At 43.5% G+C, this 26,765-nt stretch overlaps 1 protein-coding gene across 1 annotated transcript in view; it reads right to left on the minus strand.

The window, feature by feature from the left end:
- The window catches only part of COL6A5 (collagen type VI alpha 5 chain), a 159,908-nt gene that overhangs the window by 67,646 nt on the left and 65,497 nt on the right, over positions 1–26,765 (minus strand). The window contains exons 13-29 of the mRNA XM_061424880.1: positions 25,521–25,574; positions 23,351–23,422; positions 23,006–23,032; positions 22,878–22,922; positions 22,735–22,788; positions 20,509–20,571; positions 19,810–19,875; positions 19,331–19,384; positions 15,380–15,415; positions 14,855–14,917; positions 11,856–11,918; positions 10,786–10,848; positions 8,909–8,971; positions 7,420–7,470; positions 7,019–7,054; positions 5,034–5,096; positions 1,137–1,199 (exon numbers count right to left, since the gene is read on the minus strand). Of these exons, the coding sequence (XP_061280864.1) occupies positions 1,137–1,199; positions 5,034–5,096; positions 7,019–7,054; positions 7,420–7,470; positions 8,909–8,971; positions 10,786–10,848; positions 11,856–11,918; positions 14,855–14,917; positions 15,380–15,415; positions 19,331–19,384; positions 19,810–19,875; positions 20,509–20,571; positions 22,735–22,788; positions 22,878–22,922; positions 23,006–23,032; positions 23,351–23,422; positions 25,521–25,574 (936 nt within the window). The remainder of the gene's footprint in view (positions 1–1,136; positions 1,200–5,033; positions 5,097–7,018; positions 7,055–7,419; positions 7,471–8,908; positions 8,972–10,785; positions 10,849–11,855; positions 11,919–14,854; positions 14,918–15,379; positions 15,416–19,330; positions 19,385–19,809; positions 19,876–20,508; positions 20,572–22,734; positions 22,789–22,877; positions 22,923–23,005; positions 23,033–23,350; positions 23,423–25,520; positions 25,575–26,765) is intronic.

Below are 26,765 nucleotides of genomic sequence, written 5' to 3' on the forward strand. Positions count from 1 at the left end.
TCCAACTAATGAATAGGCTAAACAGCTCACATCCTACAGAAGACCAGATGGCAAAGAGTAGGTCCCAAGACTTGGAATAACTTGGAGCAACTTCTTCAGGAGAAGCTAGGGGCCACAGGCCTGAGACAGAGAAGCCACAGTCTAGACCAGCATGGCCAAACACAAGAGCAGGAAGATGTGGGACCCCCAGGGCGAGCTCCAGAATCTGGGAAGGAGACCAGTCCAGATTGACCCAGGAAATAGATTCTCACCCATGTGACTAAGAATAGTCACTAGTTCCTTCATGCAAAAGAAAGAAAAGGTTATATCAGAGTATCCTTTACTCTAGTTGATTCTCATTCTATTACAGACTCAGTTTTCCATAAAAGATCCATGTTTTTGTTTTCTTTATAAAGTTGCAAGTTAAAGAGCCCCTCGAGGTAGTCAGAAAACAGTCACACTGTACAAAACAAAAGAAGCAATTTCTCCTCTCCCATACACACTGCTTTCTGCACCTCACACCCAAAACACAGGCACTGGCAACATTTAGCTCCTACTTGACTGTTCTCTTTAGGAGGGGAGAAACAGGTTAATAAGTCATCACACTAACACAAAAGGTGCTAAATAGAGATGTGGGTATCTTGCCCGTGAGAGATGTGCCTGGCTCTGCTCAGGAATGCTTCTAGAGGTAACTGAATTCCTTGTCATTCAATCACAGAGGAAAGCTGCAATTTTATCTCTATATCTCTTTAGAATCTAAATCATGAGTTCAGGAAGGTAACAACAGTGGCTTGGGAAACTCTGATCAACTTGTCAGGACACCTTAATGAAGCTTATGCAATTCTATCCCTATTTTAAAACTTCAGTAAAAATTAACAGTCACAGCTCGTATTTGTATGGAAACTTTACAGTTTACAAAGAGCATTCACATTTGATTATCTGATCCTCACAGCAGCTACCTTTGGAGATGGTTCACACAGGACACGTCATTACCGTCTTAGAAGGAAACTAATAGACCCAGGGACCCGTCCAAGGGCACCTAGGCAGCAAGAAACAGAACCTGGACTTGAACCCTGTTTCTGACTTTGAGTTCTGTGCCCGTTCCATTGGGCTTCCTAGGAAGCCGCACACGACTTAGTTCTCCTGAGTGTACTCACTCTCCGTCCAGGGGGGCCTTGGCTTCCAGGAGAGCCCGCTTCACCTTTCAGGCCTACCGTGAGCTGCAGGGAGAAACATACATGAGTTTCCACATCCTCTATCCATGGGGACTCCCTAAGCCCTAATGAGACCTTATAAATGCTTAAAAAAATTTAGAAAAAGCAAAAATAATTCAAGTCAAGCAAGTTCCTTACTTTTATTATAAACAGTCATCCTTTTTACTCATAGAACTCAGAGAAGAAATAATTTTCCCAACAGTTCATTGTTGGTGTCTAGAAATACAACTTATTTTTATATGCCGATTTTGTATCCTGCAACTTTACTGAATTTATTAGTTCTAACAGCTTTTTGATGAAGTCTTTAAGATTTCCTACCTATAAGATCAGTTCAGTTCATGTCATTCAGTCACTCAGTCATGTCTGACTCTTTGCGACCCCATGAATCGCAGCATGCCAGGCCTCCCTGTCCATCACCAACCCCCGGAGTTCACTCAGACACACGTCCATCGAGTCAGTGATGCCATCCAGCCATCTCATGCTCTGTCATCCCCTTCTCCTCCTGCCCTCAATCCCTCCCAGCATCAGTCTTTTCCAGTAAGTCAACTCTTCGCATGAGGTGGCCAAAGTACTGGAGTTTCGGCTTTAAGATCATGTGACTGCAAATAGACACTTCTACTTCTTCCCTTCTCATTAGAATGACTTTTATTTCCTTTTCTTGTGTAATCCCTCTAGCTAGGACTTCCAGTACTATGTTGAATAGGGTAGAGAAAGCGGACACCTTTGTCTTGTACCTGGTCCTAGCAGGAAAGTTTTCAACCTTCCATCATCGAGTGTGATGTTAGTTGCAGATTTTTTGTATGTGACCTTTATTATGTTGATGTACATTCCTGCTATACCTAATTTGTTAAAAGTTTTTATATGGGAAAGATGCTGAATTTTGTCAAATGTTTTTTCAGCATTTATTGAGATGATTCTATAATTTTTATCTTTAATTCTAAATAGCCATTCTTCAGTTCAGTTCAGTCACTCAGTCATGTCCGACTCTCTGTGATCCCATGAATTGCAGCACGCCAGGCTTCCCTGTCCATCACCAACTCCTGGAGCTTGCTCAAACTCATGTCCATTGAGTCAGTGACTCCATCCAACCATTTCATTTTCTGTCGTCCCCTTCTCCTCCCACCTTCAATCTTTCCCAGCATCAGGATCTTTTCCAATGAGTCAGTTCTTCTCATCAGGTGGCCAAAGTATTGGAGCTTCAGCATCAGTCCTTCCAATGAATATTCAGGACTGATTTCCTACAGGATTGACTGGTTTGATCTCTTTGCAGTCCAGGGGACTCTCAAGAGTCTTCTCTAACACCACAGTTCAAAAGCATCAATTCTTTGGCGCTCAGCTTTCTTTATGGTCCAACTCTCATATCCATACATGACTACTGGAAAAACTATAGCTTTGGCTATACGGATCTTTGTCAGCAAAGTAATGTCTCTGCTTTTTAATATGCTGCCTAGGTTGGTCATGGCTTTTCTTACAAGTAATAAGCATCTTTTAAATTCATGGCTGAGGTCACCATTTGCAGTGAGTTTCAGTTCAATTCAGTTCAGTCGCTCAGTCATGTCCAACTCTTTGTGACCCCATGAATCCCAGCACGCCAGGCCTCCCTGTCCATCACCAACTCCCGGAGTTCACTCAAACTCATGTCCATCGAGTCGGTGATGCCATCGAGCCGTCTCATCCTCTGTCATCCCCTTCTCCTCCTGCCCCCAGTCCCTCTCAGCATCAGGGTCTTTTCCAATGAGTCAACTCTTCCCATGAGGTGGCCAAAGTATTGGAGTTTCAGCTTCAGCATCAGTCCTTCCAAAGAACACCCAGGACTGATCTCCTTTAGAATGGACTGGTTGGATCTCCTTGCAGTCCAAACGACTCTCAAGAGTCTTCTCCAACACCACAGTTCAAAAGCATCAATTCTTCAGTGCTCAGCTTTCTTCACAGTCTAACTCTCACATCCATACATGACCACAGGAAAAACCATAGCCTTGACTAGACGGACCTTTGTTGGCAAAGGAATGTCTCTGCTTTTGAATATGCTATCTAGGTTGGTCATAACTTTCCTTCCAAGGAGTGTCTTTTAATTTCATGACTGCAGTCACCATCTGCAGTGATTTTGGAGCCCCAAAAAATAAAGTCTGACACTGTTTCCACTGTTTCCCCATCTATTTCCCATGAAGTGATGGGACCAGATGCCATGATCTTAGTTTTCTGAATGTTGAGCTTTAAAATAACTTTTTTACTCTCCTCTTTCACTTTCATCAGGAGGCTTTTTAGTTCCTCTTCACTTTCTGCCATAAGGGTGGTGTCATCTGCATATCTGAGGTTATTGATATTTCTCCCAGCAGTCTTGATTTCAGCTTGTGCTTCTTCCAGCCCAGCATTTCTCATAATGTACTCTGCATATAAGTTAAATAAGCAGGGTGACTATATACAGTCTTGACATACTCCTTTTCCTACTTGGAACCAGTCTGTTGTTCCATGTCCAGTTCTAACTGTTACTTCCTGACCTGCATATAGGTTTCTCAAGAGGCAGGTCAGGTGGTCTGGTATTCCCGTCTCTTCCAGAATTTTCCAGTTTATTGTGATCCTCACAGTCCAAGGCCTTGGCATAGTCAATAAAGCAGAAATAGATGTTTTTCTGGAACTCTCTGGCTTTTTCGATGATCCAGCAGATGTTGGCAATTTGATCTCTGGTTCCTCTGCCTTTTCTAAAACCAGCTTAAACATCTGGAAGTTCATGGTTCACGTATTGCTGAAGCCTGGCTTGGAGAATTTTGAGCGTTACTTTATTAGTGAGTTTGTAGCCCCCCAAAATAAAGTCTGTCACTGTTTCCCCATCTATTTGCCATGAAGTGACGAGACCGGATGCCATGATCTTAGTTTTTTGAGTGTTGAGGTTTAAGCCAACTTTTTCACTCCTCTCTTTCACTTTCATCAAGAGGCTCTTTAAATAGACATTCTTAGTAATTGGTAAACATCCATTTCCTTCCTAGCCTCTTCATCTAGTGACATCCTTTGCTCTGGCACTGGCTGTGCATTTAAATCTAAATCAATTGTAAGCTAGAATTAGCATTTTAAAAAGCAAATATAGTAGAGCATGTGGAGATCTAATAAAATCTTGCCATCTTCAAAGGATCAAACAAGAAAAATAATTCCCCACATACATTAGGACATGGGTTGGCTGTATCAGTCCCCATAATTCAAGGTAATGGAAATAGATGCTAATGAAAAATATCCAGCCAGGTGTAAACTGGATCTACTGAATTACATCTCTTTCACAATGTTAATGATCGTTGATATAACACTCAATTTTAAAATGAAAGGATGCTTGTCTCAGCGTTTCGTTTTTCAATAACTATGACACTCTGCACTTTGCTATTAGAACATCTCAACAGACTCCCTTAAAATGAACACCTCAAGTGACCATGGCTCTAGGAACCAGAATTGTCAGAAAATGCTCCAGGACACAGTGGGAAGATGTCAGCTTCTTCACAGTGGAAGATTTCCACTCACAGGGTTAATAATCTGGGCTTTAATATATGTCTTAGAAAAGACTGGAAGACACTGGCATTTATTGGAATAGCTTGTTATCAATCTGCAAAAACTTAAAATAGTTCAGATTCATGCAACCATAGAATTTTGGAGCTCAAAGTGACTTTTGGTGTCCTTAGGTTTAACTCTCATGTTACAGCAATAGAGACCCTGAAAAGTTGTGTTGAAGTTCACGCAGCTAGGAAGTGGCATTTCAGATGACCCTGGGTTGGATTGACAATCCACATTTATAATTATAACATAAAAGCCAGATCTTCAAAGAAATATTTATTACTTCTGCAATTATAGACCACTTACTGTGAATCCCCTAAATCCTTTGGGTCCAGGCCCCCCAGGAATTCCAGGATCACCAGTATCACCCTGAAGATTCAAATATAAGACATCAAGATGTTAAAATGCTTGCTATGAAAACATGAAAATAATTCTCTCCAGACCAAAACCTAATTGATTTTGTAACGATATCACATACTAAACATTAAATATATCTCCTCTTAGCATTTAGAACTAAGTCTAAATGATACACTTAGATATTCCCCAAACTATTTTAATTGTCTGAGAACACAAATATTTATGCATAAATATAAATCCAATGGCTATTCCATCAGTGACTAAAAATACCTAGAGAGAACTGCTTGAAAATCAAGGAAAACATATGGGGTACTGACTTTATAAAGTACCAAACAACGAATTACTTCCTAAATTCCTGAGTCGTTTTTCAAAAAGTTAAAGGTAAAAACAAATTTATTCTGACTTGGGTGGAAAACTAATTTAGCCCTTAATCAATAAGCTAATTTCACATTTATCTGTAAATTGAAATATGCTAATTTTCTCTTTATCAGCAAATTAGAAAATTGGTCCTTTACAATGAGAACTCCTATCCTAAAAGTTATTTATATAGTCCCTACTTGTACCCTTCTGCACCTAGAAAGAATCTCTTTTGGTAATTCATCATTTAAAAGCACGTTTAAGGGGACTCAAAACTTGGCTATTTTCCTATACTGAGGTTGAGTCAATTAGCTTAGACATTCTATTTTTTCACCCATATTTTCCATCAATGATTGGAAGCCACTCTTCTAGACAGGATAATTTTATTTATTTATTTGACTTTTTTTTGAAGTATAGTTGATTTATGATGTTAGTTTCAGGTGTACAGCAGAGTGATTCAGTTATACACATACACACACATATATATATATATTCATTTTCAGATTCTTTTTCCTTAAAAATTTTTACAAAATATTGAGTATAGTTCCCTGTACTATACAGTTGGTTATCTATTTTATACATAGTAGAGTGTGGAGAATCCCATGGACGGAGGAGCCTGGTAGGCTACAGTCCATGGGGTCGGTAAGAGTCGGACACGACTGAGTGACTTCACTTTCACTTTTCACTTTCATGCACTGGAGAAGGAAATGGCAACCACTCCAGTATTCTTGCCTGGAGTATCCCAGGGACAGAGGAGCCTGGTGGGCTGCCGTCTATGGGGTCACACAGAGTTGGACACGACTGAAGCGACTTAGAAGCAGCAGCAGCAGCAGAGTGTATATATTAATCCCAAACTCCTAATTTATCACTCCCCAACTTTCCCCTTTGGTAATCACACATTTGTTTTCTGTGTCTTTAGGTTTATTTTGTAAATAAGCTCATTTGCAAGATTTTTAAAAGAAATCTTATCACAGAATTCCAGTGTATAGAACAAATATAACCTGAGCTACTCTGATTGAACTGGAAGGGGCGTCTGGTCGTAGCCCTTAGAGGTCAAATTCAGGCTGATAGGCAATGAGGAATTCTAGAAGATGTTTGATCAAGAAAGTAACATAACAAAGCTATACCTTGGAAAAAATCAGGTGACATTAGTGTTTTGAACTAACTGAGACAGGTTAAATTTGGAAGTAGGAAACCAATGAGAAGACTCTTGTAATATTTCAGGAAAGAGGAAGTGAAGCCATGATAATGAAGGGCAAAGAACAATAGCAGAAGCCAAGAGTTTTGCATGAGATCACCAGGGCAGAGAAATCAAGAAAAAGACAAAGGAGTGAACTTGAGAGGGTACCTAGAGGTAGGGTTTCAAGACAAGGAAAATCAGGCAGTGAAGGACATCTTTTCCAATTTAAGGATTCATAGGAGTTAAGTATGGTCCTTTCTTTCATGAAGCTCAGGCAACTAATTATCCTGCCTTTTTTTTTTTTTTTTTCTGTTTCATTCAGATCTACTGACTTATCCTCCTTCTCATATAGAAGGTCAAGATCACGGCAAGTTTGACAAGTTCATGTGCACCATACCTTTTGGCCCATATCTCCAGGAAATCCTCGTGGACCCTGCAATTTTCAGCAAAGAATATAAATAAATCAACATACCATTTTTATAGTATAACCGTTTCTTCTATTATTAAGTTTGATGGTTAAGAATATGCCTGCAGTGCAGGAGACCTGGGTTTGATCCCTGGGTCGGGAAGATCCCCTGGAGAAAGGAATGGCAACCCACTCCAGTATTCTTGCCTGGAGGTCAAATTCAGGCTGATAGGCAATGAGGAATTCTAGAAGATGTTTGATCAAGAAAGTAACATAACAAAACTATTCCATGGATAGAGGAGCTGGTGGGCTACAGTCCATGAGGTCACAAAGAGCTGGACACAAGTAACAGACTTTGACCAATTAAAGAAATAATCGTTTTCCATATTTACCTTGACTCCTTTTCCTCCCATAGGACCATAGCCTGGGATGCCATAGTCACCCTGTGAACATATGAGTTTATTTCAGTTTCTTAAGAGTGAAAATTAATTGTAACTTATAATGGGGAGATTATGGTGTCAGGAGCAAAGCCCTGGGGACTTCCGGGTAGAGGGGGCCTGACGACCTTGAACTCTTAAAATATGCATGTTGCTTAGTTTTCTGCACTTCCTGATATGGCTCTGGTACTTCACCAGCCAGCTCTGCTTTTCAGACATTGCAGGAGGCAGAGGGATGGCCATTTAGACTGACAGATCAGTAGTGGTTACTTTCCTGGAAAATTAAGAGCTAGTCCCAAGAACACTGGGTGAGGAATTCCTCAGAGAAGAATTATAAATGGCCAATAAACATATGGAAAATTGTTATCCTCACTAGTAACCAAAGAAATGCAATTTGAAACAGTAATGAGATAAAATTGGTAAAGATGAAGGAAGAAAAGGACAATGACTATTGTTGGTATGTATGCCCTGAAGTGATGACTTTTCCTGAATAACAACAATTCATACCTTGTTTGAATTTTCCTAAGGGCATCTTGCAATAGGGTTTAAAGCCTTAATTAAATATGTACATATTCCTTGACCTAGCTATGCTACTTCTAGAAATTTCTTTGTAGAAATTAATTTTGGCTTCATCCAAAAACTTAGTTACATATAAGAATGTTCATTGGTGTGCTATTTAAAACAGTGAAAAACAGAAAGTAAACCGCATATCCAGCAATAAGAAATCGGTCAAATGAGCTAAGGTACATACACATTCAGTAGAATATTTTGAAGCTATTAAAAGCAACACTGAGGGGAAAATGTAATGACTTGGAAATATGCTCATGATACAGTGTTAATAGGGAAAAATAGAAGTTTTTTGGTATCCCAGGATATTAATGTTACATATTGCAAAATGGTGGGATTATGGGTAATTTTTCTTCCCCATTTCCCATGTTTTATGCTTACCCAATTTCCTACAATATCTATGTGCAACATTTTAATAAACATTATTTTTGAGAAGAAAATAAAATTTTTCCTATATTGGTGGCTCAGTGAGCTACTGAGATCCTGGAACAGCCAGAGATACTAAAACAGATACCCTATTTCTTGATCCTTCTTGATCCTCCCCTCTTCTCATCACTCTGGAGTTTTGCAGGAACTCAAGAGAAATTGGCAGTCCTGACTTGCAACTTACAAGGCCATATATGTTGTTAACATACTGAACTCATCCATTATCCTCTCTGCATTCCACTTTCCTTGTTAACAGCTGTTCTCCCCTTGTTTCAGCAGACAGACCAGCTGCAGAATGAAAGCTGCAGGGAGCCAGAGGAATGTCCTCACATCTTCCTCGGAGGTCCCCAAACATCTTCAGGACGCAGCTGCTTGAACTGATCGTATCAGCCCTCTTCCCTTCACTGAGCCCTCGGAACTGAGAAAGGGTGGGGGTTCTTAAACCTCGTACCTGCTTTCCTCGCTGTCCCACTTGCCCCGCTGGCCCTGGATCTCCAGGAATCCCAGGTTCTCCCTAGTGAGTGAGGCAAGAAGAGCTTCAGATCAGTAAAAATCATGCCTGATTTCCACCATAGGACATTCTGTCTGTTTGCTGGGGATACTTTGTGTTCTCCGTGAGGGTCCAGTACTCAGTAAGGAAAGGGAGTGTAGGAAACAATGGATAATGTTCCCAAAGGCGAGTAGGAAACACTAGCACAGCCCAAGGCTGGACTCAGCACTGCTTTCCCATGCCCTAGACGGACTAATGGGGATGGGGAAGAGTGGAAAATTTACTCCAGGGAGAGTGAATTCATTTGCTGATTTATTCACACATCCAGCAATTATTTACTGTCCTGGAAAAGGAACTGTTGAACACAGCTGAGATGGTTCTGCCCTCATCAAGAACACTGGTTAGAAGAGAGACAATTAGGCGATTCTACACCACATGATGAAGTTCAGGGTGCCATGGCAGCAGAGAGAAGGGGACTCTAAGTCAGACTTGGTGGGATTGGCAGGCTGGCTGCCTAAAGGAGGGAAACAGGGATGCTGGGGCTTAAAGTATGAGTTGTGTGAGCTGGAAGAAGGACCAAGGGAGGAATGAGTATGGAAAAGAGAAGGGAAAGTGAAAAGCCGGGGCAGCTACACAGGAGCAAGATGAGGGAGGAAGCTTTAGAATTAAATAGGGTCAAAGAGCCTTCTAAGCTACTTGACCAACCTAGACAGCACATTAAAAGGCAGAAACATTACTTTGCCAACAAAGGTCCATCTAGTCAAAGCTATGGTCTTTCCAGTAGTTATATAGGGATGTGAGAGTTGGACTATAAAGAAAGCTGAGCGCAGAAGAATTGATGCTTTTGAACTGTGGTGTTGGAGAAGACTCTTGAGAGTCCCTTGGACTGAAAGGAGGTCCAACCAGTCCATCCTAAAGATCAGTCCTGGGTGTTCATTGGAAGGACTGATACTGAAGCTGAAACTCCAATACTTTGGCCACCTCATGGGAAGACTTGACTCATTGGAAAAGACCCTGATGCTGGGAAAGATTGAGGGTGGGAGGAGGGGACGACAGAGGATGAGATGGCTGGATGGCATCACCGACTCGATGGACGTGAGTTTGAGTGAACTCAGGGAGTTGGTGATGGACAGGGAGGCCTGGCGTGCTGCAGTCCATGGGGTCACAAAGAGTCAGACACGACTGAGTGACTGAACTGAACTGAACTGAAGCTACTGGAAAGTTTGGAGATTTTCCTTAGGGCCACTGGGAAATTAGGACCAGTGATATAATTTCTGGGACCCACATGGAAGCATGGACCCTTAGCCCAAATGCAAAGACCTTCCAGACGGTGAAAGCGGAGCATGAAGTCAAGCACAGTGCCTTCAAAGTGAGGCCCCCTGTATGACTGAATGGATATCAGGCCCGTGAAGCTGCCCTGGAGGAGGAGCCTCTGAAAGGTTTTGAGCAGGGGAGTGAGATACTGAACAGGCCAGTGGTCTGTTCTCTAGGGATTTCCAGGAAGGACACTTCCAAGAAGGCAGGCTGAGTTAGACAGAGGACAGCATGCATGAACAGATTTGAGTTCTGACATCCCCCTTGTCCCTGGCCGACTCTGCCACAAGTGCCTTGATGCATTCAGAAAACCGGGGAGTGGAGTTTATGAGAGTTGCTTTATGATAGGTGAATAAACCGTGTCTCTCCTAGTGAAATGAGGCGATTTCACAGAGGAAGGAAAAGAATCTATTGCAGAAAACAGGTGATTGATTGATGGTGCCTGGATCATGTGAAGAATTAACATGAAAATCAAAAAAATGGGGCTCCCCTTCTCTCAGCATTTGAAACCTGTAGGAATTTACCTTTTTCCCCAAAGGACCAGGCCTTCCAACACTCCCTTTGTCTCCCGCTGGTCCAGGAGCGCCCTGAAAGAAAACAGGAAACACGGATGTTGGCACGGCAACAACTCATATAAAATCCGTCAGAACAGATTGGCTTTTCTTTGTGTCATTTCTACCGACTTCTTGATACTTGCTTAAGAAGAGACCCAACCTGAAACCAGACGCCTTGGGCTTCAGTCCTGGTTAAAGGAGCCCAAGTCTTCATTTACACGGATGTGGCTAGTCCAGATGGGGCCTTAGTGAGAAATGAAAAGGGCACCCCAGACACAACACACGTTATTTCTGAATGTGGCAACTTTGTAACGAACTGATCTTGCTAGAACAAGACATGGTGCTGTCCTTGTCACTTTTGTGCTCTGCGCCACCCACGTGTGTGAAAAGGATGCTGAATGTGTCCTGAACCTGCAAAGGGGGCCAAAAGGTCTCTCACAAACACGGTGGGAAGATCACTAAGCAAACACAGGTACCCTTGCCTTCTAGACTCTCACCATCTGCACTGAAAAAGTGAACAGATTCAGAACGTTTTTCATATGAATCTCTTCTCATACACACTCTCATTATTCACCATCAGAAACTCAGGAACCAAGTATCTTCAGGGAATGAATTCAAAGCTGAACTTTGGAATCAAATAAATTGGGGTAGCAAGCGATCTTGGTAGAGTCAGTTTCAAATATCTCTTGTCAATGGAGACAGGCATGGCACAGATAATTTTCAAAAGTTAGAAAAGCCTGAATAATGTATCAGGTTTTTAAATGTTCCTGAGTTAGCGTGATGTGCATTCTCCTAAAGGCTTACTTCAGGCAGATGAAGTAGGTCTGTGCTTTCCGAATCAACCCCAGGGAAGAAGAAGGGGGAATGAACAAGGGATCTGAGCTGTGCTAAGTACTTTTTCCCCATTTTGTCCCAAGTGAATCCTCAAGTGAAAGACTCCACATCTAGATAATATAAAATAATCTCTGGGCGAAGATGTTTTTGAAGCAAGAGGAGAAGGAAGGTTGCAGGCCACTGACAAGACCACCTTAGTCACGCACCTGAGGTCCTTTGCGTCCCTCGCTTCCCTTCTCTCCTTTCCCGCCCGGAGGTCCACTGGCTCCCTTTGGTGGTAAAAAAAGAAACAAAATGCAATGAAGTCAATGAAAAGTGACTTTCTTTGCTGCTGCTCTTGAAAGACACGCATGGAAAAGCACCAGTCCAGCCCTTCAAGCAGTTTAACACCATGATTAAGCTTGTCTCGGAAGAGAAGGTGCTGGGAGGTCCAGACTCAGTGGAGCAGCTTTTATGAAGAAATTCCCTGCCTGGGTATAAGACCTTATCCCTCTGTAAGGGGTAGAAATGGAAAAGAGACTTAAAGAGGAAATAAAACCCACAGAAGAAGGAAGCGAGACACAAACAATAGGCAGATGGACTCCTTTAATGTGGCAAGTTATTGGGCCAAAGTACCTCAATGTGTAAAAGAGAAAGCAAGTTGTTCTGAGTTAGCACAAAAGGACATTTTCACAGCAGATCTCTATCAGAGGAATTAAAACATATTTTCTGCTGTACTTCCCATCAATTGCTTGGTTCTCATATGGTTCTCTCGCACGGAAGGGGAAACTGGCGGTGCTGGTGCAGCTTCTCATCACCAGAACAGCAGCTGTTCTGAGCCAAGATGTTTGGCTTCTCAGGGCAAATGGTGGTCAGAGCCCCTGGCCCACCTTGGTTCACAGCCTGAGCATCATAGAACCCTGGAGGGGCTGAGGTAACATCACTCCTCTCCCGACAAAGGCTGGGGATGCACTGAGGCTGGCTGTCATGTCCGGCTCTTTGCAACCCCATGGACTGCAGCACGCCAGGCCTCCCTGTCCATCACCAACTCCCGGAGCTTGGCTCAAATACATCCATTGAGTCGATGATGCCATCCAACCATCTCATCCTCTGTTGTCCCCTTCTCCTCCTGACTTCAATCTTTCCCAGCATCAGGGTCTTTTCCAGTGAGTCAGTTCTTCTCATCAGGTGGCCAAAGTATTGAAGTTTCAGCTTCAGCATCAGTTCTTCCAATGAATATTCAGGACTGATTTCCTTTAGGATAGACTGGTTGGATGTCCTTGTGGTCCAAGGGACTCTCAAGAGTCTTAACCAACACCACAGTTCAAAAGCATCAATTCTCCAGCACTCAGCATTCTTTATAGTCCAACTCTCACATCTATACATGACTACTGGAAAGACCATAGCTTTGACTAGACAGACCTTTGTCATCAAAGTAATGTTTCTGCTTTTTAATATGCTTTCTAGGTTGGTCATAGCTTTTCCTTCAAGGAGCAAGTGTCTTTTAATTTCATGGCTGCAATCACAGTCTGCAGTGATTTTGAAGCCCAGGAAAATAAAGTCATCCACCGTTTCCACTGTTTCCCCATCTATTTGCCATGAAGTGATGGGACCAGATGCCATGATCTTAGTTTTCTGAGTGTTGAGTTTTAAACCAGCTTTTTCACTCTCCTCTTTCATCAAGAGGTTCTTTAGTTCGTCTTCACTTTCAGCCTTAAGGGTGATATTATCTGCGTATCTGATGTTATTGATATTTCTCCTGGCAATATTGATTCCAGCTTGCACTTCATCCAGCCTGGCATTTTGCATGATGTATTCTGCATATAAGTTAAATAAGCAGGGTGACAATATACAGCCTTGATGTACTTTTCCCTGTTTGGAACCAGTCAGTTGTTCCATGTCCAGTTCTAACTGTTGCTTCTTGACCTGCATACACATTTCTCAGGAGACAGGTAAGGTGGTCTGATATTCCCATCTCCTTCAGAATTTTCCATACTGTATTGTAATCTATATAATCAAAGGCTTCGGCATAATCAATAAAGCAGAAGTATACTTTTTTCCTGGAAATTTCTTGCTTTTTCTATGATTCAACAGATGTTGGCAATTTCATCTCTGGTTCCTCTGCCTTTTCTAAATCCATCTTGAACATCTGGAAGTTCACGGTTCATGTACTGTTGTAGTCTGGCTTGGAGAATTGTGAGCATTATTTTACTAGCATGTGAGATGAATGCAATTGTACAGTAGTTTGAACATTCTTTGGCATTGCTCTTCTTTGGGATTGGAATGAAAACTGATCTTTTCCAGTCCTGTGGCCACTACAGAGTTTTCCAAATTTGCTGGCATATTGAGTGCAGCACTTTCACTGCATCATCTTTTAGGATTTGAAATAACTCAACTGGAATTCCATCACTTCCACTGGCTTTGTTCGTAGTGATGCTTCCTAAGGCCCAATTGATTTTGCATTCCAGGATGTCTGGCTCTAGGTGAATGATCGTCTAGGTTCACGACATTATACAGGAGGCAGTGATCAAGACCATACCCAAGCAAAAGAAATGCAAAAAGGCAAAATGGTTGTCAGAGGAGGCCTTACAAATAGCTGAGAAAGAAGAGAAGCAAAAGGCAAAGGAGAAAAAGAAAGATATACTCGTTTGAATGCAGAGTTCCAAAGAATAGCAAGGTGACCAACTCCCCTTGTGCTAAAGCCACTCTCTTGGGTGACCCTGGCATATTTCTGACATGGAAAAGAAAGAGATGTCGCAACTCCAATGCCCATCTCACTAATGATGTGACTAAGAGAAAATGCAGATGCCTCAAATGGAGCCCTATCAGTGATATTCTGGAAGCACTGTCACCTCCTGTAGAGCTAGCTTCAGAAGAGGTGAGTAACAGTTGCCAATTTCTAACTTTCCTTTATGGGAGTCTGTGTTCAGGATCTCACTTAAGTAAAACCAATTTGTTGATCCGGATACTGATTAGTGACAAAGTATTAAGGTCTCAATAATTCATTATGATTAAAATGCAGACACGATGCCAGGTACACACAAGAGCAAGCTTTCCTCATCAGTGAGCTGCAGAAATGGGGCAAAGCCATCTACCTGCAAAGGGAAATGCAGAATCCCTGAGACATGTACCAAGAAGGGCAGGGGCAACTTTATTTTTATACAGAACTACATCTTCCCATCAGAATAGCAGCATTATTATCAGTATTATAAATATTCCAACACACCTGTGATCCTTGCAATCCTTCAGCTCCTGATTCACCTTGAGGTCCAGGTGTGCCCGGTTCCCCCTGATGGATGAGTTCTCAGGGTTAAGATTCTCTTCACACAGTTTCCACATAGGTTTTCCCTTCATAGTACTAGTGCTCCACGGCATGGTACCTGAAACTGTCTTGTCTAACTTGGATCGTGCCCCTCTTGGCCTAGGATTGTACTCTTCCATGCTGTCTAAGGATTGAATTCCGGGCCATTGCTTACTCTAAAACAGAATTTCACTGTCTTGCAGTCGAAGCCCAGGGTGTGTGAACAGCAGAGTCTGCAGAACTGTGCAGGTCCGCTGTCTCTGAGGTGTTCATGAAGGAGGCTTGCCTTACTCTAGGTCTGTCCTATGTCTGGCAGCCTAATTGATGGACACTGGATCCACCAGTTGGGAAGGCCCATATCCAGTGCTCTGCACTTCCTGCAGCACCCTTATCAAATGCTAACTCATTGGCCCCACCTCCCATAGAGGACAGGAGAGAAAGGCTACTCACCAAGGCACCCTGGACTCCCCTCTGGCCTTCTCTTCCCTGGATCAGAAAAGACAGAGGGTTAGTGAGTGGGTGTCTAGATGGAGACTACTTAGAGGCAATCCGACTTCTCTTGCTCTTGACAGACAGAGTAACAGGCAGCTTGTAGAAATGACTTCCCCGAGCCACTCTCCAAAGACAAGCTTACACACCAGGCACTTAATTACTAACTAACATTTGGGGGATTGATTGCAAACCAATCTAAAAGTCATTACAGACTCAGCTCTAGGCTGACAACCCTGGCAACTATCTGGGAGGCTGTTTGGAGAATCAGATCATCCCAGAGCACCTGTCTGATGCCCACCCACTCCGGCAAATCCCACAAAGTACTTTCTGCTGATCAGGGGTTTCCTGCCTGAGCACAAGCTGTGCCATATCCTCTGCTCTCTGTCCCAGCCCCTGATCATATCTTAGGGGAGAGTGAAACATCATGACACACAGTGCCCCTCATGGGCCCAAGGGGTTAGACTCCATGGAATTCTCCAAGAGGGACATGGCCAGTGGGGTCCATGTGCTGGTACAATGCCACCATCAGGGTCGTCAGAGAAAAGCTGGCCTGAAGCCAAAATCCAGCTGCACGTCTCCAGAAGCAACTTCACGTTGCCAGGGCAGGCTCTCCACCTAGTGGCTATCTCTGCTTTCCAGAGGGTGGCTAAGCCAGAAGAAGATATCCAAGCCCCAGATCCTAACTTTTTTCCTGAAAAGCTATGATGAGGTCTGTCCTCACCGCTCACCTCCCAGCTCTGCCTCACTGAGTTCCAGAGGGACATCTCACCTATCAATCTACTTTGTGTCGTGATAAAAAACTATGATTACTTCATGTCCAAAACAAATACTTAAAAATATTTTTTTTTCCTACATTCATTTGGAAAGGTAGCCATGAAACGATTGCAGAACAGCTGTTTCTTTCAACTGCCCAGCTCCTGAATCTTCTTAGAATAAACCACCTGACCAAATATCCCCTCCACCGGGTTGGCTAACGATTAGAATTCCTCCACGATTAGAGTACTTGATTTAGGTACTCTTTGCTTATAAAGTGCAAATACCCATTGAGAGAAGCTGCCCTTTGTAATCTGTCAGCTGTTTGATGTGACTCACAGAACTCTTGACAGTTGAAAGTGGAGAAGAACAGTAAATAAAGTTTGAAGTCACTCTTTCATGATGTCGTAATTCTGTCTCCATTAAAAAGCAAGGATAAAATAGCATTCCTTCTGTATTCAGACAGTGCAGCACAATAGTTAGGGATGTGTCTTCAGAAGTCAGATGGCTGTGAGCTCAGCCTTGCTCTTTGAAGCCTGGGTGGCACAGAGCAATTGCACAATGAACCTGAGCCTGGCTGGTTAGGAGTGAGACAACCTGGTTCAAACCCCAGCTCCGACATTCACTACCTGTTCTAATCCTGGCCAGTTTGTCCAGGGTCTCTTGCTTTTTCTCATCTGTAAAATGGCTATAATCATAATTTCTACCTGATAGATTTGTTACGAGGATTAAACAAATTAATATTTGAAAATGACTTGAACTGGACCAGGCACAAATTAGGTGCTCTAGAAGTATAAATACTATTATCTATAAGCATTCCTTGTGCCTGATGGGCCAAAGGCAATGGGCCTGGAAGAAAAATGTGTTAGTCACTCAGGCATGTCCAACTCTTTGTAACCCCATGGACTATAGTCCACCAGGCTCCTCTGTGCATGGAATTCTCCAGGCAAGAATACTGGAGTGGGTTGCCATTTCCTTCTCCAGGGGATCTTCCTGACTCAGGGATTGAACCCAGGCCTCCTGCATTGCAGGCAGATTCTTTACTATCTGAGCCACCAGGGAAGCCCCCAAATGGGCCTGGAACATGTTTTCAAATGGTCTGGTTCTTAGTACACAGATCCATTGCTTTCTCAAGAGCTGGGGCAGCAATTCAATTTAAATAGATTGAAATTGTGTCATCCAAGAGATGTCTTAGGTTTGCTTGTGTTTTTAGCATTTGTCATCCATTTAAGATCCTCTGACCATCAGAGGGAATTCTAGCCTTCACTGGAAAGGTGAAAGAGAAGTAGAAAAGCCACTGCTTTATATCCATCCATGTTGCCTTGTTTAATTCAAGAGGAAAGAGGTTAGAGGAGGAGATGGGCGGGGAAGTAGGTGAGGATGGCAGAAACAAGCTGAGCCGCCTGTCTATGCAGTGACTTAAAGTCAATGGTTGGTTTGTCCAAGTAGTAATCCTTTAACTGGCTCCACCACCTCTTTTTTTAAAAGGTGCTGATTGATGGTGACTGCTATAAAGCTGTTTCAAACCAACAAAACTACATGTTTATCTTTAAGATTTATAGCATTTGGTTCATCTTGCTGATCTCCTGCTTCCTCTGATTAATTTCAATTATCTTGTGTGGAGAGGAGGGCAACGTCCCAAAGAATTTCACTAGTAGCATTGGGAGGCCTAAGTCATCCAGCAGGAGACCTTTTCCCTTAAGAACTGAGTCAAGATAAACAAAGGCAGGAGGAATTAAAACATTCACCCGTTATCTCTCCCAGAGAGAGAGGCAAAAGCCACAGCTTTCAAAGTGGCAGGAAGATTCCAAATTTATAACAGAAAAGGAAGCCAAGTGTTTCCAGTATTCCCTTGACCAAAACCCAGGACCAAATCTAGGATATTGTACGTCATTTCTTTTTACTATCTCTGTCTGAGTGCATGATGAGTGGGTTTCTAATACATTATAAACATACTCTCTGATTTCAGTAGTCCACAAAGGGAAAGTGGTTTCTTGGCTGTTCTTTAAAAAGAAGGGGAGATCCAACATTTCTGTCTTCAGCTTGATCTCACACGGAATGTGCGCAGCATCTCAAGGTTGCCACTGGCTCAGCCCTAATCGCCAATGTTCTGGTTTATTCAGGAAGAATTTATTATTATCTGTGATGTATCTTTCCCACTGGTGATATACGAAGAGGAAGAGAGTATATCTGAGTGTTAGTCGCTCAGTCATGTCCGACTCTTTGCGACCCCATGGACTGTAGCCAGCCAGGCTCTTCTGTCCATGGGATTATCCCAGGCAAGAATATTGGAGTGGGTTGCCATTTCCTTCTCCAGGGGGTCTTTCTGACCTAGGGACTGAACCGGATCTCCTGCACTGCAGGTAGATTCCTTACCTTCTGAGCGACCAGGGAAGATATATATTTCTTAATGTTCTTTAAAAAGCTCAAAGATGCTGAGCTACTGGAGGAGGATTTTTATATGAAAATCATTGGCTCTCTCCAAAGGCATTTAAAAGCTTCCAGAAGGTGGAAAGGGGAAAACACACCATCACAATGTTTCTCAACCAGGAGCAATTTGCCGCCCATAATGATTCTCGACTGAAATCTGGCAAGATCTGCAGACATTTTTGGATGCCACAACTCAGGAAAGTGGGTGCTACTGATCTCTAGTGTGTAGAGACCAGGGATGCTGCAAAATATCATATAATGCATAGGAAAGCCCCTCAAAACAAAGAATTGTGAAAGTGAAAGTTGCTCAGTCATGTCCAACTCTTTGCGAGCCCAAGGACTATACAGTCCATGGAATTCTCCAGGCCAGAATACTGGAGTGGGTAGCCTTTCCCTTCTCCAGGGTATCTTCCCAGCCCAGGGATCAAACCCATGTCTCCCACATTGCAGGTGGGTTCTTTAGCAGCTGAGCCACAAGGGAAGCCCAAGAATACTGGAGTGGGTAGCCTATCCCTTCTCCAGTGGATTTTCCCAACCCAGGAATAGAACGGGAGTCTCCTGCATTGCAGTTGGATTCTTCACCAACTGAGCTATCTTGACCCCAAATGACAACAGTGTCAAGATAGGACTCTTGGATCAGTTGACTGCAGGGACACATATTCTGAATGCCTCTGTGGCATCTTCAGGTGATAAGGAGGGACAATAAATGTCCATGGAAATACTTACCCTGCTCCCTCTGGAGCTAGGACTGCCTTGCGTCCCTTTCTGCCCGGTTCTACCCTGGAAAGAAAATCGTTCCCCCAAGATCATAAGGCAAAAGATTCTGAAGAAGTGACAAAGGCATCAGCATAACAACATCAAGTACCATTAAACTGAACAGATGCATCATGCCAGAATATTTCTGCATATTAACCCTATTGGGTATACATGTATTAAAGAGGAAAATGATATCGCAACATGCATTGCTATGACTAGTTTCCCCATATAATAATATCACCTGCCAGAAATGTGATGATTTTCCCCATAGAGATGTTAGCTACTACAGGCATGCCTGATTTTAAGAAAATAAGGCTCTCTTAAACTTAGGAGTGATTGTTCAATTATAAAAAAGGGTTATGTATTTTACTAAATAATTTAGGCTTTAAGAAAGCCTCAGCTCCATAACAGAATTAATCAACTCATATACATTAAATAGATCCAATTACTTGTCTTCCTTGTTCTCCTTTGGAGCCCTTTTGTCCTTTGATGGTACTGCTTTGTCCTGGATTACCCTAGAGGAAGATTTAAAGAGTACTTTAGAATCAAGAAATATCAGCCTTTTTTAAATTTTCTCAAAATAGTACAATGTTCAAGAACTAAGCTAATCTGGGCTAAATAATGAAAGGTGGGAGAAAATTCTCCATATTTGAAACACAATTTTTTTTTTTAAAGATGAAAGTAAATCTGAAGGAGGCTTAGTGAGAAATGAAGAGTTACGAGTGCTTGCTGAGCTCACAGTGGTTCTCCCTCCTCTATACTGGCAGCTTCACTAGTGCACCCATCCAGACAGGCCCATGACACTCACTCAAAGACATAGCAAGACTCCCCTGTAATCGAGTCTGCATGAGGGAATCTACAGGATTGAAAACTCAGTAAGCAAAATTATGGAAATTTCGTTCCCAAAGGAACTTGAAAGTCTGAAAATGAATAAGATGGCATTTTTGTTCCCATCTCTGAGTTTTTTATATATAATCAGCCCAGACCATATGCAGGCTTACCTCAACCAAATAAGCCTCAGTCAATACCTACTACACCCCTCCCAAGTCATGTGTTTGCCTACAAGTGAGAGGAAACACAAGAGAAAAAAAGACAGGAAATGTGGAGTAACTACACAATTCAGGACCATCTGGGCCCCAGAAACTTACAGGATCCCCTGGGAAACCCTTGTCCCCATATCCCCCAGGGGGGCCTCTGGAACCTGGGCTGCCCTGAAAGAAAAATAAATAAAATGAGCTCCAAGTTAGCTTGCAGGAGGGTGTTAAAATATCAAGTGTTGTGGCGACTGTAGGGGAGAAAATCCATCAGACAAAATGATTCACATTCCTCTCTCCCAGCTAGATTCTTTTCAGCCTCTCAAGCAGAACCAAGCCCAGTTTGAAACCTACAGTCAGGACTATTTATAATGAGGCTGAGAAAAGGTAAAAATTCTCATGGTCTAGCACCGCCCTCTAGAACCTTCTGCAGAGATGGAGAGGTTGTCCATCCACACTCTCCAGTACCCTAGCCCCTGGCCATCGATGGCCGTCAAGCACACGACAGGAGAGCAGAAGTTTTCATTTTAGTTAACTTGAATAAATCTGACATCCTGGAGCCAGAGCCACGGTGAGACAAACAAGATACCAAGGGTACAACATTTGGGCAGGCACCCACTCTACATCACTCTGAGAATAAGTGCTTCAGTAAATTTTGCACGCCAGGACCTCACTCCAGCCTGGACCCTATTACATCCTTAATGTGTCTTTTGTCTGTTGCTTCATTTGAAGGCTTCAGCACTTCTCACCCTGATTACTACAGATCCACCTCTCATCTTTGCCTTGCATCTATGTCATCCCCAACACATCCTCCACGCTACCGTCATGCAATAGTTCTAAAAATGCAAATTGGATTGTGACCTCCTTGCTTAAAATCTTTTAAGGCTCCACATTCCCAATGATTGTGATCCAGACGGCTTCTCCTTGGCTCACCAGTGCCTTTCCCAGCTCTTCCCAACTCCTTTTGAACCCCAGCTCCCTCCATCTGAACCCTAACGCTCATAACAGGCAGAACAACTTTCAGGCCCCCCCAAGCCTCCATGTCTTTGCTTAAATGGATGGATAAGAAAGTTGTGGTGCATATACACAGTGGAATATTACTCAGCCATTAAAAAGAACACATTTAAATTAGTTCTAATGAGATGGATGAAATTGGAGCCTACTATACAGAGTGAAGTCAGAAAGAAAAGCACTGATACAGGAACAACGACCTTATATGCAAGACAGCAAAAGAGAACAGACTTTTGGACTCTGTGGGAGAAGGGGAGGGTGAGATGATTTGAGAGAATAGCACTGAACCATGTATATTGCCATATGTGAAACAGATGACCAGTGCAAGTTCAATGCATGAAGCAGGCCACTCAAAGCCAGTGCCCTGGGACAACCCAGAGGGATGCAGTGGGGAGGGAGGTGAGGGGGCTTCAGGATGGGGGATGCATGTACACCATGGCTGAGTCATGTCAGTGTATAGCAAAAACCACCACAATATTGTAAAGCAATTAGCCTCCAATTAAAATTTTAAAAAACTGCTCCCTCTGTCTGGAATGCCCCCTCTCCACGTCTTGCTAATTCCTATTCATCTTCAGTTCAGGGATCATTTCCTCCAGAAAGATTTCCTGCACTCCCTCCCCACTGTTCTCTGGGACCACACAGTCGCCTATAACATGATCCCAACCACATCCTGCGTTCCATTAGCTACTGATATCTCTGTCTTCCCAACCACACCAAAGGATCCCTGAGGACAAGGACAGTCTGGTTAATCTCTGAGTCTTCTGTACATAACTCAGTGCCTGACGCACGCCAGGTATTCAAAGTATTTAATAAATAAGTGAATCAGAACATAAAAGGAGAGCTGCTTGGAACCAAAGAGGCACACATTAATGAGTGTTGAAGTGAACTGAAAATAAATAAACATGTGTATATATATATATATATATATATAATTGTGATTTGCTATATCAAGTCCACCAAAATAATTCTGTCTCATTCTCTTGCTTTTTTTTTTTTTTTTTTTGGATGCAATAAAGAAAACAAATTGCTGATGGGCAAATGGATTCACTTGCAGACTTCTGAAAAGATTCTTGCAAGCAGATTGCAATCTTGCAAAAGATTCTTGCTCACAGGTTCTTGCAAGCCTTGGATCTTTCTAGCTTGGAAATTCTTGAAAATCACATAGTTACCCACTTGCCCCAAATGGGGATGCACCATCTATTCAGTGGTAATAGGCTTCACTGTATGCCAGTCAGATGTCCACTTTCTTCCTCCCAACCTCTGACACACTACAGTTAAGACTACCTCTAATGCCAAATTCTCCTTCTTTGATGTATGAAAAAGTGTTACCTGAGAACCTGGATCACCTTTTTCTCCCTTTTTCCCAGGAAGTCCATGAAAGCCCTGAAAGAAGACAAAGCAAACGAAATTCCCATTAAAGAGATACATTGATCTGATGATGATTTTGTGGCACTTGAAGAAAAATGGCTTACCTCTTCCCCATCCAGTCCATCAATCCCATCATCTCCGTGTTCTCCCTGAAAGACAGACAAGGCAGATCTTTGCCACCTAATGGGCAAATTAAGGAAGTCAAATTTGACTTAGAAGTAACCACACGTACCTTATATCCAGAAAATCCTCTGGCTCCCTGTAAAAGATTAAATATCTCTCATTGGCATGTCAAAGACCGAACGTGGATTCACAGCCTATTGGGGTGGGAAGGGGCTGCTTCCATTAAGAGTGTCTGTGTATTCCTTTAGTTACTTTTGGTTATACAGCCACAGAAAGGTTATGGGTGGAATTTAATTAATGCTTATAATTTCTTGAAATGACTAAAGAGACTTAATCTGCAGAGGAAGAAACTAACATATAATTAGAGACAGGGAAAGTGGGAGGAGGGATGGAAGAGAGAGGGAATGGAGGAGAGACAGAAGATGCCATAGGGAACTTAAAATGAAACATTTACCTTTTGACCTGGCTGCCCTGGACATCCTGCATTCCCTCTGTTTCCTTGGGGTCCAATTTCTCCTCGAGCTCCCTAGGGAAAGGTACCCAAACAGATATCCATAGTGATTCTTTTGCCAGAAAGCTGCCAGCTGTTTACTCTTCCAGAGTGAAGCCAGAACAGGGCACTCTGAGCTCCAGTTAAAGCAAAATCCCCTGCACACTGGTTCGTTAAGTCTGTTTTTCCCCTGGATTCAAACATTTTCCCTTCAGTGCTTCTGTACAGATCCGAGACCACACTAACATGTGACGTGAGCTCAGTTGCTTCCCTGCCCTCAACAGAAAGCACAGCCAAAGGTCTGAAGTCACATCACTTGCAGCCACATTTCAAATGTTCCCCTGACACATGTTGGCCCTGACATCTTGCCCAGGCCCCAACCATCCTGGAAAAATCACCATGCTCATGGCAGAGAAGCAAGTTGGTTCCAGGGGACAGGAGCTGAGCAGAAGCAGCTGATCAGAAGTGACACTGCCTCAAGCCAGTGCTCACAGGAAGGACTCCCCAGTTAAAGAACCCCCAAATTAGAACATCCACACAGGGAAGAGCACCCAAGGTCAGTGGCCTGTGCATCTCTCATTAGTCCAGCTTCTCCCGGAAATATTTAAAATACAGGTAAGGGCTGGAATGGGCTTCCCTGGTGACTCAGATGGTAAAGAATCTGCCTGAAATGCAGGAGATTTGGGTTCAATCTCTGGGTTGGGAAGATCCCGGGAGAAAGGAAAGGCTGCCCACTCCAGTATTCTTGCCTGGAGAATCCCATGAGCAGAGGAGCCTAGTGGGCCACAGTCCATGGGGTCGCAAAGAGTCAGGCACGACTGAAGCAACTTAGCACGCATGCACACACAAGGGCTAGAATAAAATGAGTCGCAAGAAAAGAATAATACTGTGTTTCCTGAGAGCTGGAATCCCCAACTGTCTCTTTCCCCATTGTGTCCTGGAGGCTTGGCTCAGATCTGGGTGCACAGAAGATGCTCGTGGTTTGCTGTGTGGATAAATACTAGCAATGAACTTAGTTCTCTCCCTCCCGGTAGGTGAGAGGAGAGGCAATTTTCCTTTCACTGCTTTGCTTTCTTTCTTTTTAATGAGGATTGTTTGCAGTAAAAGCAGGAGGCCTCACCCATGGCCGCAGGTTGCTGAAAGTGAAAGTGAACGAAAGTGGCTCAGTTGTGTCTGACTCTTTGCAACTCCATGGACTGTGGCCAGCCAGGCTCCTCTGTCCACGGGATTCTCCAGGCCAGAACACTGGAGTGGGTAACCTTTCCCTTCTCCAGGGGATCTCCCCAAACCCAGGGATAGAACGCAGGTCTCCCACATTGCAGGTGATAAGAGGAACCAAAATGTCCCCGCTGTTTGGACTCAGCCAGCTGCAGGCTCACAGTCGGGCAGTGGGTGACACTCTTCCCCTCACTCAAATCCTGACTGGCTCAGTCAGCTCCATAACCCCTCCACAGGTACAGGGTGGGTAAACTATAGTCTTAGAGAAATTTATAAGTTGACAGACAGGAAACCAAGGGTCAAGAACTTAACATCTCTTATTAAGGTTTCACGTCTAGGTCAGCCTTGGGCCATCCGACGCTGGAGGCTGTGCTTTCACAACTTGCTATGCAGACAACTGGATACCTCCTGAACTTTCCCATCCCAGTGGAGCTACCCAAGTGGTTTCCATTCCTCCAAATCCATTTTTATAATTTAATTGATGAAACCAAGAGAGAGTTACAGTTTGGGAGTCAACGACTGACGTTCAAAAGCCTTGTGCAGCGTAGGACCGTGACACCATATGTGCGGGTGCTTTGCCCGCTTCTCTTTCCACACTGGAAGCACTGGGCTGCCGGTCCAGAGAGACACCCGCTCAGCCTTCACCCTACACGGGGGCAGAGGGAGGGTGCCCAGTTCCTTGCCACCCGCCAAAAATGTGCCGGGCACAACATAGGAGACTCTGCTCCCTTCTTCCCCCAAAAGTAGATTCAGCAAGTGCCTCGTGACGCAGACAAAGAGAAGGGGGAAGAAGCAACCCACCCCACCCCTCAAACTCAAAAGGCATATAAACAAAACCCCACTATTCCTTCTGCAGAATAAAGCTTTTTTAATGGAAAAGGGAAGAGTGTGGTGGGCGGCGAGTCACAAAACTTACAGGCTCTCCCTCCTCTCCCCTGTGTCCTCTGCTGCCTTTCACACCTGGAGAGCCCTGCGGGGAAAGAGAAAAACCCATCTTAGTCATCCTTCATCAACTCAGACCTGTTACATTAGGCATTTCAGGCAAGTCCCTCCCTCCAGCCTAGCTGTGGTTTTGCAGGCGCGGCTGTGAGTTTGGGGAGAGCTGGACAAGCGCTGGGGCTGGCTTTGGTCCTGGCTCTCAGCTCTGAAGCTCTCTGCAGAGGCAGCCCTCCGGATGTCTCCAGAAGGCTGGGTTTGGAGCCCCCACGTCCTTCAGGGCCAGGTCTGTGCCTGGGGGGTTGCATGGAGGATAGCAGTGTCCACCACGACCCCTTCAGCAGGCAAACTGAGAACATTTCCAAAGACATCACTTTACTTTCTTCCTTTTTTTTTTTTTGAGGACAAGAAGGAGCCTTCTCCCTATCAGCTCTATCTGCTGTAATCTGCTATCTTCTCTCCCTCTCTTGTTTCATTGTCTCCTGGTTTATGTTTGGCAAGGATCTCACTTGAGGTCTGCTTTCCTCACCCTCTAACACAGATTCCCACTGTCTGCTCAGTACACTGGGAGGTTGCACTCTTGGAATAGAATTCTAGTCTCCAGCAACATAATAAGAAAGGAAACTGTGCTAAACAAAACATCATAACTCAGTAAAAAGTCCAGGGGAGGGATAAATTAGGAGTTTGGGATTAATATATACACACTTCTATGAATAAAATAGGTAAACAATAAGGTCCTACTGGATAACACTGGGAACTCTACTCAATATTTTGTAATAATCTATAATGCAAAAGAGTTATTGAAAAACAATACACATACACGTGTATGAATCACCATGCTGTATGCCTGAAATGAACACATCATTGCAAAACAACTGTATTTCCATAAAAATATACTCAGTTCAGTTCAGTCACTCAGTCGTGTCCAACTCTTTGCAACCCCATGAATCGCAGCACGCCAGGCCTTCCTGTCTATCACCAACTCCCAGAGTTCACTCAAAGTCACGTCCATCGAGTCGGTGATGCCATCCAGCCATCTCATCCTCTGTCGTCCCCTTCTCCTCCTGCCCCCAATCCCTCCCAGCATCAGAGTCTTTTCCAATGAGTCAACTCTTCACATGAGGTGGCCAAAGTATTGGAGTTTCAGCTTTAGCATCATTCCTTCCAAAGAACACCCAGGACTGATCTCCTTTAGAACGGACTGGTTGGATCTCCTTGCAGTCCA

This window comes from Bos javanicus, chromosome 1 (genome assembly GCF_032452875.1).
Source record: "Bos javanicus breed banteng chromosome 1, ARS-OSU_banteng_1.0, whole genome shotgun sequence".
NCBI classification, from domain to species: Eukaryota; Metazoa; Chordata; class Mammalia; order Artiodactyla; family Bovidae; genus Bos; species Bos javanicus.